General features: G+C 36.7%; 2 protein-coding genes across 5 annotated transcripts in view; one reads left to right on the top strand and one right to left on the bottom strand.

Annotated features, from left to right (window-relative positions):
• Positions 1-19,775, bottom strand: part of LOC129778279 (aquaporin AQPAe.a) — a 282,805-nt gene that overhangs the window by 837 nt on the left and 262,193 nt on the right. For 2 of the 4 annotated variants that reach the window (XM_055785080.1, XM_055785078.1), the window contains exons 4-7: positions 1,346-1,489; positions 1,000-1,290; positions 816-944; positions 701-751 (exon numbers count right to left, since the gene is read on the bottom strand). In XM_055785080.1, coding sequence (XP_055641055.1) covers positions 704-751; positions 816-944; positions 1,000-1,290; positions 1,346-1,489 — 612 coding nt within the window. In that variant the 3' untranslated portion in view covers positions 701-703. Of the gene's footprint in view, positions 1-654; positions 752-815; positions 945-999; positions 1,291-1,345; positions 1,490-19,775 lie in introns of all 4 variants that reach the window. The other 2 variants (XM_055785079.1, XM_055785081.1) reach the window with 2 other exon arrangements.
• Positions 9,733-11,710, top strand: LOC129778277 (32 kDa beta-galactoside-binding lectin-like). The gene has a single exon (XM_055785076.1). The coding sequence runs from the start codon at positions 10,264-10,266 to the stop codon at positions 11,467-11,469; it is 1,206 nt and encodes a 401-aa protein (XP_055641051.1). The 5' UTR covers positions 9,733-10,263; the 3' UTR covers positions 11,470-11,710.

Here is a 19,775-nt window from a genome sequence, read left to right as displayed (position 1 = left end):
ACGTAGTTCAATGGCGTGCCGTTTATTTCGTTTCCACCGTGAAGTGTATTCGAGAACCAGGCCCATTATCTGATAGGGAAGTGTATTGGTTTCATCGACACGGAATCAAATTAACACTCTTTCTACAACGGCTATTCAACTCACTGAATTATAATATTGACACTGTTCGTTATAGTACATATTAATCAAAAAAAGAGATTTGCACGTTTTTTGCAAACATGTTATGATTTATCTCGTAGTTGGCCAAGAAAGAAGAATGTAAAAGAAATCTCCACACTAGAGTTAAATCCGAGATAATGTGTCCGCAGCTGTGAGATAACTCGAGATAACCCACGAGTTATCTCATTGTCTGCAGTTAACCTGTTAATAGCTTAACATTACATCATCATTCAAAATGATATATAAAAATTCATTCCTGGCTTATGTGGGAAAAATCCTGAACATTCAAATAAATACGTTAGATTATGTTCGACATTAAACTTCAAAACAATGCATAAACAAACAGTCGCTTACGGAGTACTCAAATACTTGACTTCTAATTGTTAGTTTTTCATGAATTATGAAAAGTGATAAATGTAGCTTTTCAGTTCAACCATCAACCACTGGCGCTGCCAGTTAGCAGCCATTTTGAAAAAAAACCTGTTTGAAACGCACCATGTATATCAATCAACCATTGGTCTCTAATTGGCATTGAAAATACCTGTTACATGTCTTCATCTATGTATTTCAGCTTAAGATTGATATCATGAACCTAAATTTCGTTCAAGAATTTAATAAGTAGATCATTCTATCTAAATGAGTCATGTTAGGTTTACCTCTTTTTCATCGGCTACCACACGATAGCGCTCAGGTGCCGACAGTTCTTCTGACCTTGGAGCTTTGAAAACTTGACTGTAGAGCAGAGCAGCGCATACGCCTCCCAGAATGGGTCCAGCCCAGTAGATCTGTTGGAGAACGTGTTATAATATATGATGAGATACTAATTATGGCATTACTTACCCAGTGACCGTTCCAGTTTTCACTGATCAATGCAGTACCGAAAGATCGCGCTGGGTTCATGCTAGAGCCGGTATATTCGACCGCACCAAGATGACCAAGCGTGACGGTCAAGCCGATAGCCAAAGGGGCAACGAAGCGGGAATCTGGTTTGTTTTCATCACAAACTCCGAAAACGCAAAGCACCAAAATGAATCCCAAGAAAAATTCAATGCCCAGTCCTTGCATATCCTGAACGTTCTCCTTCAGACCCGTTTGCCCAAGGCCATTTTGATAGGCCTCCGGTAAGAGTGCCTGCACAGTAATTATTGTATTAGTTATGGAACCGTTTTTTAATTCATAAACTAACCTTGAGAGCAGCAGTTCCCGCAACAGCTCCAGCGCATTGCGCAATTACGTATAGAACAGCGCGAACGATGCTAACTTTCCCTGCAGCGAGTAGTCCTGCAGTCACTGCAGGATTGATATGGCCGCCACTGATGTGACCTAAAGACTGAAATGCAAAATTCGGAACATAAAATGTTATTATTAATGGTCTAACGATGACTAATTCTATTTTATTCGTCTGGGATCATTCAAGATTGATGGTTTTTTGAATAAATCTTTACTATACGAGGGCGGTCCGATAAGTATTTAGCCTCATCGCCCGATGGTGTCAGTATAGCAAGAGAGATTACTATCGTTAGTACATTCTCATAAACAGCTACTATCAAAATTTCAGCCGAATCGGACTCGTAGTTTTGTTTAGACCGTGTGTGGAGCGGCGTGTCTGCGGATTTTAGAAAAATGGAAAATAAGTAATATCGGTCGATTGTTGTTTTTGGAAGGGAAATCGCGCAGCGTAATCAAAGAGCGCTTGGATGACTCTTCTCCTTCGATGGCGACCGTCAAAATAGGTTTAACGAATTTCAACGTGGTCGCACGTCGGTTTTTGATGAGCCACGCGCAGGTGCCCCGAAAAAGGCTACCACGGAGGATAACGTGACAAAAATTAACGTTCTCGTATTGGCAGACCGCCGATCGAAGGTGCGTGAGATTGCTGAAACAGTAGGTATCTCAAAAAACTGCGTGGGTCATATCCTGCATGAAATTTTTGGGCACGAGAAAGTTGTCGGCGCGACGGGTGCCGCGTTTGCTCACTCCGGACAAAAAGCGCAACCGTGAGACCACTTCAAAGCAGTGTTTGACGCTGTTTAAGCGCAATCCGAAGGAGTTTCTGCGTCGTTTCATGACCGTCGATGAAACATGGATCCACTGGTACATACCAGAGACCAAGAAACAGTCGAAACAGTGGACTTCACCTGGTGAACGTGCTCCGAAGAAGGCAAATACTGTCCTATCGGCCTCAAAGGGATCGCCACTTTTCCAATTTTTTTTTCGTAGGCTAGATACTTATCGGACTACCCTCGTACACCCCGTTTTGTAAGTATAAAACCACTCATTTTGAGGTTTCTAGAGATGCGAAAACGATCGGTCTAAATTATGAAATGAAAATGGTCAGACATTCGAAAAAAAACCAGAATGCTGGTGTTTCATAACTACAGAAGAGATAGTATTCCATTATTACTGTTTTTTTTAAAACTAGCCGCATAACCGTATGAGAAACGTGAAAAAAAAACTGGCGTTGAAAAAAACAAACGTCTTAGCTGAACACACCAATTCTACTCCTCGCTGATCAATGGACTTCGTCTTATTTACGTAGTCATAGCTTCTCTCTGAATTGTTGCATCTTCATTTAGCCATGCGGGATTATGAAAACGTCAGCCGTCACGACACGTTGTCTGTAGAAGAATAACGTAGCTAAATCACTCCACGAACGCAAAGGTACTTGGTAAGATAATCCTTCGTGTCGATATGTTTACTTCTTTCATTTTATCTCTCTATCGACACAAAGTCAATGTAGCTTCGGTTGTCTACTCCGATGTCTGTGGATAATTTTTGTTCATGTCCCAACTCTGCCAACAATGTTTGTAGTTGAACTACCTCCAGCGTAGCTTCGGAAGCGTTACATCTTCCGCATTTATCGTTGAAGAGGCTACGCAACCTTGCATAACTACTTCAGTTGCTTGCGACTCATGCAACTTACGCTTGCTCCGTCGACCTGGAACTACTGATAGACCTCCGATCAGTTGAGTCTCCAGCCTAGTCAGCATTCACGATCACTGCTCAAGCTTAGCTAATGTGGATCCTGAATGGCCGCAAAATAACACACCACTTACTTCAATTCAACTCAGTCACGTTACACATGTTGACTGATTTTCTGCTGAGAATTAATGCTGCTGCTGCTATTTCCGGTCTTGAAATTGTAGCTATGTACAATAGTGCACCGACGAAGCTGCGATATTAAACGTCGTCAGCCGGAGTCATCCTCCTGCTTTCTGTATTGTTATGTCATCGGTTTGGATTATCAACTGTAAACTACCTTTGATTCCGATGGAACTGCACTTGGAACCCGAAGAATTGTAGAACGCTAAGCAGTTTACTAAGAAACCGTACAGGGAAATAATTGGTTGTTCATGTACCTGATGGTGAGGTCAAGGCCGTACATTTGTGCTGCGGTGAACTATTTTGCAGGGCTCCAGTGTAATGCGATGGATGAACACGTGGGTATCTAAACTGGGTTCTATTGGACCTTAGAGGTACAATGAACCATAAACTTGACGACTATCGACAACAGGATTTTACGGAAAGTCTCGTGGCATTTGGAGGTGCAGACTGGAGGAATGACTCCAATGATCGACGTTCTGTTTCGGGAATTGATATCATATTATTGCTGGTAGTTTGCGACAGCGGAGTGGAATAAAAACTCGTCGACCAGAATGAGTAATATAACCATCCTCCGCGCATCGTTCACGGTTCACGGTTTAAACGATATTGGACGCTTCGGAAAAGTCTGGCAATAGCGGTATGGCTGACCCCTTCTTGTCAATTGTGGCTGCTACATGGTCGTATACACGAAACGTTGTCGTCTTGATACTGTGGCCTCTGCGAAAGCCAGTTTGACAATCGAATTGAAATCGCATTCAAATGAGAGTTTTGGGCACTATCTTCGCTCGTTTACAGCATGCAGAAAAAGCGAGAGTTTCAATGTTTTTTTTTTTCAAATATAGGTTATATGTTGTAGAACTGGAAAGAAACATTTTCTAGTTGAAAAACATATTTAAAAACAATTCATATTGATAAAAATGGATTCATTCAATATTTCACCACGATTCTGAATTTCTACCGTGGAATCGAGAAGTTGGTGAATTCACCATTGTTCGCCGGCTTCGGTGAACGTGAACGTGAAAACAGTGGTGAATATAGACGTCGAAAAGTTTCTCCGTTCATGTTCACGTTTGAATGTCGCAAGGCATTCTGAAAATTATTTCACCGTGAACTGTTAAAGGATATGTTAAGCAGCTCTCGAGTTTCCAGTGAAAATTTCCATGTGGATGCAATTTCATTCAATCGGATCCTTGAACTGGTCGAAACACTTCGTTGCTTCGTGAACAACTGTATTTTTTATTGAAGCTCGATGTTTATTTATTTCACATTTAAGGTAGGTTTAGAGTTCCCGTGCACGTGAACGCGTACAAACACATTCTATTCACCACGATTTTCTGATTGGTTTGTTCGCAATGTAGTTCACCGTGAAATGATCGTATTATTTCACCACTTGTTCATGTTCACATTCACGGGAACTCTAAGCCAGGCTTTATCTGGAGCTTATCTGAGGGTTATCAGTGCTCCGATCGTGTTGCGATCTAAAACTATTGGTTTTTTTTTCAGTTCGGATACAAAGAATTGTGTTGAAAACAATTGCAGAAGGGGAATAAATGCGTTATATTTGTGTCTATAAACGATGTGACAGTTATGATCAAGATTAAAGTGACCAGATGGTCAGAGGTCTAACGCGGGACACAAAAAACAAAACGTTATGTATATACGTTATGTGAACATAAACCATAGTTTAGAGAGTCTCATTTATTCGTGAAACTCTCAACATGTGTCCTTGCAATTAAACCTGATCTGTATTATTTCTTTATAAGTATCTGCACTCAGTTGTTATTTTGCGGTGGTTTAGATTTTGTTTTCGTCTGAAAATCACACACTCAGTCAGAGTATTTAAGTGTGGCAAACACGATCCAAATTCTACAATTTTCTTCCAATTATCGAATGGAATGCTCGAAAATTCCAATCCATTTTCCATCGATTTTAGCGTTAACGTATGCATTCAAAAAATGGATTAATTTCGGATGGCGATGAAAAAAAAACTACAAGATAATTTAATCGAACAAATTTTCCTTAAATCTAACGTATATTAAGCCTACAACAAAAATGATTTGAGGTTGTTGTTTTGCAGCAGCAGCAGCAGCAGCACTGTCAAGAAATTTGATGATTTTTTTCATACTGCCTCACAGCGAAGGAGTTGGACATCCTGAGGCACTTTGTGTCCGCCAGATATAGCCAATCTGGTAAATACAACATCCTCTCCCTGCCGCTCCTTAAGCCGGGAGATCGAAGCAACCGGCCAAATGGTGAAGGAAAATCTGGCCAAAATGGACATATTTATGCGAAAGCGTCAGACGAGAAGCGCAGCAGACAATCACCCAGAAGGAGTAGCTTTAAGTACTGGTGAAGAACTTCTTTCCGGTGAAAGAAGTGAAAAACTTCTTTTCGTACTCATAATGAAAGACAAGACGTACTTGATGTTTGAATTCAACGAATGGCAGGGGATCGGATACTTTACGTTCCCCAGGTAAGCGATGGCGACGAATATATCACCCACATCAAGTTCTCTAAGAAGGCCATTCTCTGACAAACGAGAAGGGAATGTCCAAGCCGCTCTTCATTCGAGTCATATGGTGAACTGGGAGATATCCAGTACGAAGTGCTTACCGGAAGTTGCGAAAGTGATGTGGTCTTCATACCGAACTTGGGATCTGCCCATTATGACAAAAGATCAATGGAGGATGGATCGGCTGGAGATAAACATTGTCGCGAAGACCGCCAACCTTCCCAACATCCCTCAGCTGCGACCGATAGAGAAATTTTGGGCAAATGGCCAAAATGGAGAGACAGCCAACCACCAAAGCCACGAAAAGGTAAAAGAACACGCCAACATACATCTTTTCATCGGCCATAGTTGAGGTTCCGGCCAACTTCCGTAAGGCCGCCAAGCGCTTCATTTCTGGTCTGGTCAGTTTAGTCAAGATCCAACAGCAGTTTTAAGTTGATAAGGTTTGAAAGAAAATTATAACTTTAAGAGCTTTGAATACACGAAAATACGTAAACCCAATCACTACTTATAACTATAAACTTTTACAAAGTTTCTAATATTTCGACTAAAATCGCATCGTTATAATAGAAAACTTTTGACAATTTTTCCTTCATAATTTTTGTTTTAAATGTGTGTGCAGAGAAGAGAAGTGGAACTTGAGAGAAAAAAGTGGCAACGATTTGTGGCAAGAAAATGTAAACAGTGAAAAAATTGACAGATAGTTTACGCTCTAAAAATTGAACATAATGTTAAGATGTCTCTAAAAGGGTGGGAGACATCATATATAAGGTGGGAGGTTCGTATATAATGTTATTAATGTCATGATAAACACGGCGAATGGGATAGAAATTACAAACTGAAATTGAATAAAATATACATATAGACGCTAAAACGCTGTGGATAGATATTATAATGCATTTTTATCGGTTTATGTATAATGCATTATCGAAATAAATCCATATGTATTGTAATCATAACTTGCTGTGCTATTCATAACAACATTTATGATCGTATTCCACCAATGATGACAAATGTGTAATTTACGAATGAAGCTTCGCCATAGAAACTGAACATTGAATAAAAAAAATTAAAATGTGGTAAGAGCATCAGTTGAAATATTTTAAAGCATTCACATCAGAATAAATTGAATGATACAATAATTATACGACTAAATAATGTAGGTACGCTTGAAAAACAACATAAAAATATGATTTCTGAATATATTTTTTTCAGTTTTGAACACACCCCATAAAAAGCTATTTTTATTTTTTAAAATACCCTCTGTTGGTATTGTATCTAGACTTTACAAGGTAATAAAACGTTAACGTCAATTAGTTTCTAGTAATCAGTTTTTTAGTTGCAGGGGAAATTAACACCAAACTATATTTTTTAGTATTATATATAGATTCCATGCCAAACCGACATAGTGGTTCTCAAATTTTCGTGTAAATTGGTAGTTTTGTTCCTTTTCGTCAAATATTAGATCCCATCCCATTTTAGGGTGGTTCGAAAAATCTAGTTTTCTCCTTTTTTCCAAAAATATTTTTTTTAGATTCATATCTTTTGAACTACTAAACCGATTCAGATGATCGACATATCAAATTGGCCAGTTAGCCAGTTTTTTTTAAATACTATACTTGCAAAAAAATAATTTTGTTTTCTTGATTATTGATCGTAATTGTTCTTTATAGTTTTCATTCAAGGGCGCCATGTTTTTTTATATTTTTTCTCGAAAGCTGAGGATTTTTAAGATAACATATCCAAAAATGTGTTCTTCGTTTTTAAATTATGATTTTTCAAAATTAACCGATGGTTCAAAAAATTATTTTTCTCCTTTTTTCCGAAAATGACGTTTTTTAAAAATTCATAACTTTTATCTACTGAATCGATTCATATAATCGACATAGTTAATTTAAGTCAATAATTTCACACACGCAAAAATATTTTTTTTAATTTATGAAAAACAGATACAATTATTAATCACGAAAACAAAAATAGTGTTTACGCAAGTGCAATATTTTTCCAAAATTTATTTTTCGTTTTATTATTTCTCGAACAACTCTGAATTCTTGGCTTTAATTTGATATATCAATCATCTGAATCGCTCTAGCAGTTCAAATGTTATGAATTTTAGAAAATAGGAAAAAGAGGAAGAATTTAATATTCCGAACTATCGGTTAACTCTAAAAAATTATAACTCAAAAAAGAAAAAAGAATATATCTAATTTTGAGTAAACAATATAAATGTGTAAAAAAATCCTCAGTTTTCAAGAAAAAATATAGAAAAATATAGCGCCGTTTGTCCCAAAACCATGTAAACTATAAAAACAGATACAATCAAGAATTACGAAAACAAAATTCAAATTTCTTGGAAGTTTGATATTTTTCCAAAAAGACTAGCTAATTTACTTCAATTTGATGTATCGATCATCTGAATCGGCTTAGTGGTTCAAAAGTTATGAGTTTTTGATAATAATCATTTTGGGAAAAAGTGAAAAAATCGAATCACCCAAAAAAATAATAATACAGGTTCAATGTTTTACCATAACGAAAACAAGCTACCAATTTTCCAAAAATCTGAAAACCACTATATCAGTTTGGCATGGAATGGCTGAAGTAATACTGCAATAGTTCACAAATTTCGAAGTTCGCGTTTTTCTTGTTGTTTTTCATGTCTTTTAGTGCGGCCATAATAATAGTTAGAATTACTGCATTTGGATTGATGCTAGAAAATATCATTAACTTCCTTGAATAGTGGATGTGATATAATTCACTTTATATATATATATATATATATATATATATATATATATATATATATATATATATATATATATATATATATATATATATATATATATATATATATATATATATATATATATATATATATATATATATATATATATATATATATATATATATATATATATATATATATATATATTAATAAATGTTTTCAGACGAATACATTTGTCAAACAAACTGCAAAACTAAATACTTTTATACTGTGCCTTAATTTTTTGAGTTTAACGTTCAAAGACCTTTCAACAAAAATGGCATTGGAACAACATAGTAAAACTGACAGATGATTGCTTTTTGATTTGCGCGTGCTCCAACTGGTGAACCGCCAATTTAAAGGCACTCCAACTAAAAAAAACGCCAATAAGCAAATGGTACTGTAAAACTGTGAAAAATATATAAAAAATATACAATCTAAGACTCTTTTTGTCGTTTATGAGTTTGTTTTTTTTTTAAGTTACTGCTTGGCATGTTTGCGGATAACGGAAAGATATGATATGTTGGTTTGAAAGTTAAGAATTGGAAAAAAAATATAAAATTCATGTGAATGGAGACAACTTTTGTGTACAGCACATGCCACTAGGGCCTAGATTTCTTACAAAACGTCATAACTTTACAACCATTGAGTCGATTTCAAAAATCGTCATCAAATGAAATCTTATTCTTTTATGAATCAACTTTAATCTGTCGTTCACACAAACTCAAAAATTAAATACTACAGAAAAACTTTAATTATAACGCTTAGAGAATTTGCAATTTAATTTTCCACAATTCACTCTTTCACACCAAATTTTTATCTTGTCGCAATTTTAAACCTCTCAAATTGAATTGTTAAAATGATAGGTCAAAGAACGAAAAGCAGAAGAAATTAACAAATAATGGAGGGTAAATAATAAAGCAATGGATTTTTAATAACCATCTCAGAAAAATATTGAAAAAAAAACATTCCTTTTTTAATTTCTCTTTCAAATTTTGATAAAATTGCACTGAATAGTTAAATAAGAGCAATATTAATATTTGAATAAACTTATGTAATTATAAACATGTTTATATAAACCTTCCCATCTTCTCATTCTTCATTAAAGACCTTGCGTCAAGACAGCTAGAAATCCATACACTCTCAAATCAAGTGTGCCTGAAAAAATTATATTCTTCACGTAAACAAGCCTAAAAAATGTGGACACTTTTTAGTAAGTGAATTGTATGGAGTTCCACTGCTGTGGTGTGTGTTTGTTCCACTTGAAAATCTGTTACCGTTTTCGTTCCACGTCAACGGAACTCGAAGCTCAACACCGTCTACGCGAATATGTGCTACGCAATTATTTTGTCTATCACGTTCCACTTTTCCGTGTATGCCCTGATCAGCTATTGAAGCTGTGTGAAGCCGAAAGCCAGCGGAATTCTCAAATTGGATGAATACGAAGCAACACGTAGCGTGAGAAAAATTATCATCATATGTCAAGATTAATCATCGATGATGATTATGTGTGAGATGATTCCCAACGTCACTGAATGATATTTTTGGTAAACGAAAATACAAACACCCCAACACTATGGTTCTGTAAATAATTTTGTGTCATCCGGTCATATTTGCAATACTAATGAGTAAAAAGGCAGTGTGAATTGCTGTAACATCAAACATGCACAAGCCGTCGTCATGTATGTGAATGTTTCCAGTTGTCAGTGATCGAGTCAACAATTAAATGGCAGTAATTTGTTATCTCCTGTTCAGTATTGGTGGTGACCTGTTTGAGATCGCAGACGTGTTTATTTCTTCTGGGGCTTCCTTTGCGGAATGTAGAAATTATTTGCTGTGCAAACGACGTGAACAATTAATACGATACTACATTGCTCAATACAGTAAACAGGAGGAATTGACGACAATCATGTCGACTGAATCGATAGACAGCTGCGAATTCGCATACCAGGATTCACCCAAATCCCCGGGGTCAATTAGTTTGGATAAGAGCTCATCGACAGAGGTGGTATACACCTTGGAAAATATCACAGAAGTTTCACCGGGGCTGAGTTTTGTGATTAGCGGAAGCATTCTGTTAACGTGCGAACGATTCTCGATTAATTTGATGTTGAAAAACTCCGATTTGGCACTACACTTTAATCCAAGGTTACCGCAGAATTATATCGTCCGGAATTGTCGCGTCAAGGGAATATGGGGCAAGGAAGAAGTGGCTTCGCCGTTGTCGTTTAATCTTCATCGGGGACAAAAATTCAACATACAAATCCTGGTGACTGACAAGGAATTTCTGATGTGTGTCAATGGTCGTCACTTCAATTCTTTCAAACATCGATTACCCTACAAGAAAATCTGTGCCCTGGAAGTTAAAGGAGACGTTAAGGATGTTCTTGTTGAACAAGTGTACACCGAAACGTATCCCGATATAGTGCTAGATGACATCCAGCAGGTTTCGAAGGAAAATTTTCACATTTCGGAACTATCGGACACCAACTACAAAATGATGCCATATACTGGTCGGTTGGGAGAATATTTCACCAATGGAAAGAGCTTGCTTATTCGAGGACGCGTGAAACTTCTGCCACATTCTTTTTTCCTGAATCTCCAAACCAACCATTATGTGTGGCCTCACCCGAACATTCTGTTCCATCTGAATCCTCGCTTCGGCAGTGTTGGTGGAAAGCATGTGATCTGCCGAAATTCTTGGTTCAACGGTAAATGGGATCGAGAAGAGCGTTCGGAAAATTTGACCGATTTCATGCCCGGTAAAACGTTTCATCTTAAAATCGCGTGCACCGATGTTAGTTACCAGGTTTATTTGAATGATAAACTGATTGCAGAGTTTTTTTTTCGGGAGAATCCAAGGCGTGTTGAAACAGTCTACATACAGGGTGACATTCGGGTTTACGATGTGTTGTTGGAGTCAGATTGTTGAATGATTCAAACATTAATGTGAATAGAAATATACTGCGCTTAAATTTGAACAATAATCTTGAATGAGAACTATTTAACGTAGATAATAACGGATTACAGCGAATGTAAACCGCCTTCAGTCGTACTGATATGATTTTGGCCCAAACTTAATTAGCGGGCGGGGGAGCAATTTTAAGTTTTTCTATTATGAATACATTGACTGCTTGAGTTTGTGGAATACAAATAAAAAATACTGCACTGAACCAACATTTGTTGTTTTATTATATCAGCAGGTTATCATGAGTCCGAAATAAACCATGATCTATGTGGGAAGCATTGTGAGCTGCATGTTCATGATTATAGCAAAAATTAGTGAAACCATAGAAACGCCTGAAGCTATACCTTGTTCATGTTTCACATATTTGGGCAAATATGTCATGCTATAAATTGTTTGTGAGGTGATACTCTAACCCTTTATAAGGCCGTGGCAACCATATTGCCACCTAGACAAATGTTTTTGTTTCGCTGGAATACTCCATTGTTTTGGGCTGCCAATACTCCATTTTTTAGGGCTGCTAAAAATGTACGATGTTGATTTTGGAGTCATTTTTATGTATTAAAACCACTATTTTAGAGCGTGAGCAGAAAATTCTGTTTGAATTCGTAGAAAATCTAACAAGTTGATAAGTTTTTCACTGGAAACGTTCTATTTAGGATCTCCTGTGTAAGATCATGCAATTCTTGCGATTAAAAAAAAATTAAAAGTTTCAGTTTTCCTTTTGTCCATGCATAATGCAGCTATGGGGCTGTCCACATACCACGTGGACAGTTTTAGGAGGAGTGGGGGTTACGAAAATGTCCACACTTGTCCACGGTGATGGGGAGAGGGGGTATAGGTGATGTCCACGTGGACACTTTTTTTTTTTTTTTTTTTTACAACTTAAATGCATTTTTATTCAGATGTTTTTCTATTTGAATACATATTTTACAGTTCAAGTGACACAGTCAGGGCTTTACATCTTTGGTTCAGCTTTTGGATTTAAAATCATACTGTTGAGCAAAAGTTCCTTATTTTGAATTTGACAGTTGTTCACCATTTTAATGGTATTGTTTGAAATTAAATTTGAAAGAGACTACTTATAAACTACTAACTAACTAACTAATAACCAACTAACTAATCTACTATATACAAATTTTTTATCAGGTCAAATTCAGAGGATCTAGATTTCTCAACAAATTTAGCTTTTGTTTCATACATAATTGCATCTAGTTTTTGGATATTAGCCTCTTGGTGTAGATCCGAGATCCTTGTGTCAAAAGGACGATCAAGAATCAACCTCAATGCACGATTTTGCGCCACTTGGAGTTTGTTCCTGTGAGTCTGAGCACATGACCCCCACACCACAATTGCATAAAGGATGGCAGGAGCTATGATTTGATTGTCGGATCGTCGACAGATCAGAGGGTACAGAGATCGAACCAAAGCGGAACACCTATTCAAATTCTTCTCCACGTGCTGACGGAAGAGGAGTTTCTGATCTATCACTAGCCCCAAATATGTTACTTCAGCGGACCACTCAACCCTTGTGCCATTCATCACCACAACGCAAGATGGAGGAGGTCCACGTGGACACGTAAAATAATTATTTTTATGGGTACATTCACACCTCCTCAAAAATAAATGATATTTGTTCTTCATTTTCATGAATTTTTAAATGTGCCAACCTTCAAAAATTTTTATTCATCAACTAGCTGACCCGGCAAACTTCGTCCCGCCAAAAAATTGTTTTTTGTTATCAATACCTTCAAACATTCACGTTTACTTATTATGAGTAAGTTCATGGGTCAAGTCGCAGAACTGTTCATTGATTGATCTTCTATTCGTCTCCGTTGAATTTACTTTTTACTATAAAATTCCTAGTATTTCTAATAAAACTCATCATTATAATATCAGATTATTTTCAGATACAATTCTCGTACAAGATTTTTCAACCACTTGTAAATAACATGTTTCTCCGTTACATGGAATAAATGTTATCAACACATCTGGCGATCCTTTTTTTTTGGTATAGATAGAAAAAGATATAGGAGTGCGTTTCATCACATTAAAATCCATTTCCAGTTTCGAACAAAGATCAATTTCGCTAGCGCAAACATCAAATGGACTAACAGCACTTGTCACTATGTAATTGTAGAACATATGGGAATTAAATTTTCCGAATTTTCCCTTTTTCCTTCAGAGTTTTCCGAAAATTTTCGATTGTCATGTTTGGCTGGAATATTTTTGATTGAAATATGTGTAATACTTTTATGGGACCCCCTCTCCATTCCAGAGGAGGGAGGGATGTCATACCATTATAGAAACATTTATCATACCCAAAAACCCTCACATCCCAAGTTGTGCTTGATTAGCTTTCGAGTTATGCAGAAACTTGTGTTTCATTTATATGACGCCACCGCCACCAAACCACCCCCAGTTTTTGCTTTTTAAGGGACGTTGACTCGATGGTCATTCGTCCCTGACAGGAATAATTTCCGATTTTAGATCCGAATAAAGTTTCTTCGTCAGTGATACAGCATAACCACTCGATCGTGGCAATGTATTCAGAACTGATCTTCCGGCGCAGGTTTTGATCTTTGCTTTTGCTCGAACATTGTCTTCGGGCGGAACCAAATGCATGAAGATTGTTTTGGAACAGAATCAAGTTTAAAGAACAGAACAGAATTTAAAGTTTAAAGTTTAGCGAGTTTAGATAGTCGAAAATTTCTGCAAGATAAGCTAGACGCCTCCCTAAAATTTGCAGGGAAATATTTTTTACTTTGAGTTTTCTAAAACATTCAGAACAAAAATACAGACGCAATTTAATTAATGCCTTGAATGTCCACGTGGACAGCATGGGGAGGTGTATAGTAAATGTCCACGCTTGTCCACGGAGGGGAAGGGGGGGGGGGGTCGAGAATCGTTCTTTTTCTGTCCACGTGGTACGGGGAAGCCCCTATACAAAAAATATTTACGTTGTACGTGAAGTGATTAATACGTGAAGTGATTGATACCCGGTGCAATTGTTGTAACACGGGGTGAGTTGGACCACCCTTTTATCTCGAAAAGTACGACTCAACTTGGATTTTTTATAATGTCATCAACTTTTTTGTTGAACCGTATATACTTATCGTAAGAAAATATTTTTCTGGTCTGAAATCTGGCCAAGACACCTGGTGTCGGTTCCAAAACACTGTTACTGATAGTAACATTATCCCAAAATACTTTACATAAACATAAGTATGTTTCTTTCGATGAAACACACACTGGACCAAATCACCCCACAGACGGTCCAAATCACCCCGCATAAATGTCCTTGTCCAAAATTGTTAATGTCCCAAAATCATCTCTTTTATTTTATGATATATTTGGCAGATTGAAGCTTGATATAATGATTAAACATTATTGATTGAGAGAAAACAAGTGTAGCTCAGTGTTCAATGTGCCATTTTTTTGTGTAGACCGTATTGGTTAGAAAATATTAGGCGATTTGCTTAGGTGGTCCAAATTCCCCCCTTTTACCCTACTAGCAAGAATCACCCCATTCCGCATTATCATTATTCTTCAACTCTACACGATCATTTTTATTGCTTGAAGGAATGTAGCAACTCTAGCCTTTATAGTCGTAAGAGAAATAAAATAAATAATAAATAATTTGGAAAGTTTTCTGCAAACAACGAGATAATGAACGAAGCTTGTTGCTAATAATGGTTTCTAATTATAATTTCAACAATTTGATCTCTTCTTATAATAACTTTCAGTAATGGTTGAAAAAAGTTCTGAAATTCTTTTCATTGAAACAATTCAAAATAATTTTTTTTCATAGAAATCTTAATAGCCTATGCTCGATTAATTAATAATATAATTAATAATTAATTAATAATAATTAATACCTTCGAAGATGCCACAAAAGTTACATCCATATGCGGAATCATCTTTGATTTTCGGTTTTTGTTTCACTATTCCACTTTCGATCAGTATTCATTGTCATAGGATGCTTTAAATATTACAGAAAACACAAAAAACACAAATTTGTGCTTTACACGAGAATTAATCAAGAAAATGCAACCAAATTAGGCATATTGAGGTTCGACACTTCTCCCCCCTCTCTAAGGGGGTTTTTTTTTTTTTTTTTTTTTTTTTCTGTATTATAGTGACTTTCAACGCTTCTGGCTGGTTCGTCACTTTTACCTTCCATTTTGGAAGAATGTCGGGAGTGAGAATTGAACTCGTGATCTTGAGCGTGAGAAGTATGGATGTTACCTCCACGCCAGATCGGCTCCCTCTAAGGGGGTCTCCCATACAAATGAAACACAGATTTCTACATAACTCGAGAACTAATCAAGCAAACGAAACAAAATTTGGCATGTGGAGGTTTTAGGATGCAATAAATGTTTCTAAGGTGGTTCGACACTCCTTCCTCCTCTTTTAGGGTGGGCTGTCATACAAATGAAAAACAAATTGAAAAAAATTGAAATGAAAAGCCAAATTTGGCATGTGAAGATTTTAGGGGTCACGAAACGTTTCTATGGTGAATAGACACTCCTCCCCCTCTCTAAGGGGAGAAGCGGGGAGGGGTCTGTCTTTATTCTATCATATTCTCTGTATCAAACATTTATTCCATGTAACGGAGAAACATGTTATTTGCAAGTGGTTGAAAAACCTTGAACGAGAATTGTATCTGAAAATAATGTGATACTATAATAATGAGTTTTGGTAGAAGTACTAGGATTTTTTTTTAGTAAAAGGTAAATTCAACGGGGTCGATTAGAAGATCAATCAATGAACAGTTCTGCGATTGGACTCATGAACTTGCGCTTAGTAAGAGAACGTGAATGTTTAAAGGTATTACAAACAAAATAACAATAACAAAAATAAATTTTGGGCGGGACGAAGTTCGCCGGGTCAGCTAGTGGTTAATAAAATAGGAAACCGATTACTCGCGGTCGACTCGAGTTTAGAAGGGTGACACATTTTCGTTAGGGGAAGGATGGAATGTAAGGAGATTGTAACAATGTTCACACTCATACTCACACTTCACACACAATTCTTAAAAACTATCTTTACATCTAATATGTATTACAATTCACCTTATTCTAATAGAAGTGAACCGATAATTCGCAAAGGACGAAAAGGAGGGGAAAGAATGTAAGAACAATCACACTCGACGATCGATAGTTTTAAGGAAAACATATATTTGGGACATGTAATCAAGGTCTAACCGAGCCAACACATTGGGCTGCCTTCCTCTGGCCCGAAGAGAGTTCTCTAAATTCGATCTGGCAACAAGATACATCTCGCACGACCAAACAACGTGCTCGATGTCGTGGTAGTCTTGCCCACAAACACAGATATTGCTGTCGGCAAGATTAATACGAAAGAGTAGCGCATCAAACGAACAGTGATTGGACATGAGCCGAGAGAAGGTGCGAATAAAGTCTCAAGTCCAGACTGTTGAACCATGGTTTAAGGCTAACCTAAAAGGGTCCCGTACACGATAAATAATAATGACATTACTTCATCAGAATGACAATAAAAATGATCGCGTAAGGTTGACAAAATTTAAATGACGGGCAATAATGATGCATATCCAGATTGTCTGTGTCTAGGATACTGTGCGACATCTTGTGTTAAAATCTATGTTTGTGAGGAAATTTGTATCAGGTTAGTGGGCCCAAGAGAATTTTCAATCTCTAAAATTTGAATGAAAGTTATTGCTTGTTGTTACTTGAATGCATAAAACACGTAGCACTGAATCTACCTAATCAATTTTTTATAATTTTTCTGAAATCCCTACTAAAACTCATAATTATAAAATAAAATTATACCCAGATATTATTTTAGTTCTAGGTTTTTTCACCATTTGCGGAAAACCTGTTATTCTACTACATAGAGCAACATATTTGATGCGAAGAAAGTGATATTTATTTTTATTGTTTGATTTTAAAAGTTTGCCCATTCCACCTGAAAATCCATTATGATTTTCGCTTCACAACGATGAAGCACGAAGCATAAAATGTTAATTCGCGATGGCTGCTACACAGTGTCGACATCTATTACCCGATTACGGGGGTGAAGCACACGGGTAAGATACGGTGTCGACATTTACGAAGGTATTAAATGGTAATGAATCGAGCATAATCTATTAGGATTATTATGATAAAATACAGTTTTGAATTGTTAATAGATCAATGAAAAGCATTTCAAAATGTTTTATTGAATGTTCATAACATATTATTCTGAACATTCTTCATCCATTAATGAAAAAAATTACAAGAACAGATCAAATTGTTGAAATTATAATTAGAAATCATTATTAGAAACATTTTTCGTTTAAGATTTTTTCTTTGCTTGCAAAAAAACCTTTCAAATTATTAACGGGGATGTTTATTTGACAAAATAAATTGATTTTCATTGATAATTTTCATTTCGAAAATGTGTTGATTTCTCTTACAACTATGAAGGCCAGAGTTGCTGCATTCCTGCGAGCGATAAGAATGATCGTGTAAGGTTGAAGAATAAGGTGATTGCGGAATGGAGCGATTCTTGCCAATATTTTCATTACTGATAATGTGACTACTGATCGTGTAAGGGCCGCTTAAGGGTCCCTTACACGATAAATAATAATTACATTACTTCATCAGAATGACAATAGCAATGGTCGTGTAAGGTTGACAAAATTGATATGAAGGGCAATAATGATGCAAATCCGGATTTTCTGATCTCGCTCCATCATTACTGCAATAGAGCAGGGACACTATCATTCGAGGTGTCTAGGATACTGTGCGACATCTTGTGTCAAAATCTATGTTTGTGACCCAATTTACTCTCTATCAGATCAGTGGGCCCAAAGTAATTTAAAATTCTTAAAATTTGAATGAAAGTTATTATTTGCTGTTACTTGAATGCATAAAACACGTAGCACTGAACCTTACTTGATCAATTTTCTATATATTTTTTGAAATCCCTACTAAAACTCATTAGTATAAAATAAAATTACCACCAGAATTTCAAAAAGTTTTTCGAATGCTCATAACATATTGTTTTGAATCTTCTTCATCCATCACTGAAAGACATTATATTAACAGATCAAATTGTTGAAATCATAATCAGAAACCATTATTAGGAACAACTTTCGTTCTAGATTTTTTCATTGTTTGCAGAAAACCTTTCAAATTATTGATGTGGATGTTTATTTGATACAATAAAATTGATTTTCATTGATAGTTTTCATTTCGAAAATGTGTATATTTCTCTTACGACTATGGAGGCTAGAGTTGCTGCATTCCTCGAAGCAATAAAAATGATCGTGTAGGGTTGAAGAATAATGATGATGCCGAATGGAGTATGTCTTGCTAGTATTGCCATTACTGATAATGTCGATGCTACTGATCGTGTAAGAGCCGCTTTAGGGATAATCGGGTGAAACCACCGGCCCAATTCATCTTCGTTCAACTTGGGTTGCCGGTAACGATTGTATTTTTACGGACTAAAGAATAAAATTCATTGAAGGCGATTTGATGCTGATGAATGTCGCCTTCAATTGCACCTACCTTTGCTAATGAATCAGCCCTCTCATTACCCGGAATTGAGCAATGTGAAGGGACCCAGACAAAGGTAATGACATAACAGCGTCTGGATAAAGCACTCAAAATTTCTCGTATTCTCTCAAGGAAGTACGGCGAGTGCTTTTCCGGCCTCACTGAACGGATAGCTTTGACAGAGCTAAGACTATCCGTTACAATGTAATAGTGTTCAACAGGTCGTGAGCCGAGGCTATCCAGCGCCCAGTATTTTGCTGCCAATTCAGCAATATACACTGAGCAAGGATTCTGAAGACTGTGGGAGGTGCTAGAAAATTCGTTGAACACTCCAAATCCTGTGGACTCATTCATAGAGGACCCATCAGTAAAGTACATATTATCACAATTGACATGCTCATACTTTGCTTCGAAGATCGTTGGAATGAACTCCGATCGACGATAATCTGGAATTCCATGGATATCTTGCTTCATGGACAGATCAAAATGCACAGAGGAATTGATGCAGACAGGGAAACGAACACGGTTGGAAATATACTGGGAGCAGCTGATTGAAAACAGAAACTGCCATACTCCATCACTGAGAGAATAGTTGTTCGATACAACATTATAAGATCTTCTGGATGGGATCCCCACCAGGTGCCGGTAATTGTACGGAAAAAGTTTATTCTTTGTTGGCATTTTTTACTCAGGTACCTAATATGGGCCCCCCAAGTACATTTGGAGTCGAACCAGACCCCAAGATAC

The sequence above is a fragment of the Toxorhynchites rutilus genome, chromosome 3, assembly GCF_029784135.1.
Source record: "Toxorhynchites rutilus septentrionalis strain SRP chromosome 3, ASM2978413v1, whole genome shotgun sequence".
Taxonomy (NCBI): Eukaryota; Metazoa; Arthropoda; class Insecta; order Diptera; family Culicidae; genus Toxorhynchites; species Toxorhynchites rutilus.
Note: the sequence above shows the minus strand (reverse complement) of the source record. Positions and strands in the feature narration are given on the sequence as shown.

Excerpts from the sequence above, each read along its gene's own strand:
- LOC129778277 (XM_055785076.1), top strand. The coding sequence starts at position 10,264 with ATGGCAGTAATTTGTTATCTCCTGTTCAGTATTGGTGGTGACCTGTTT.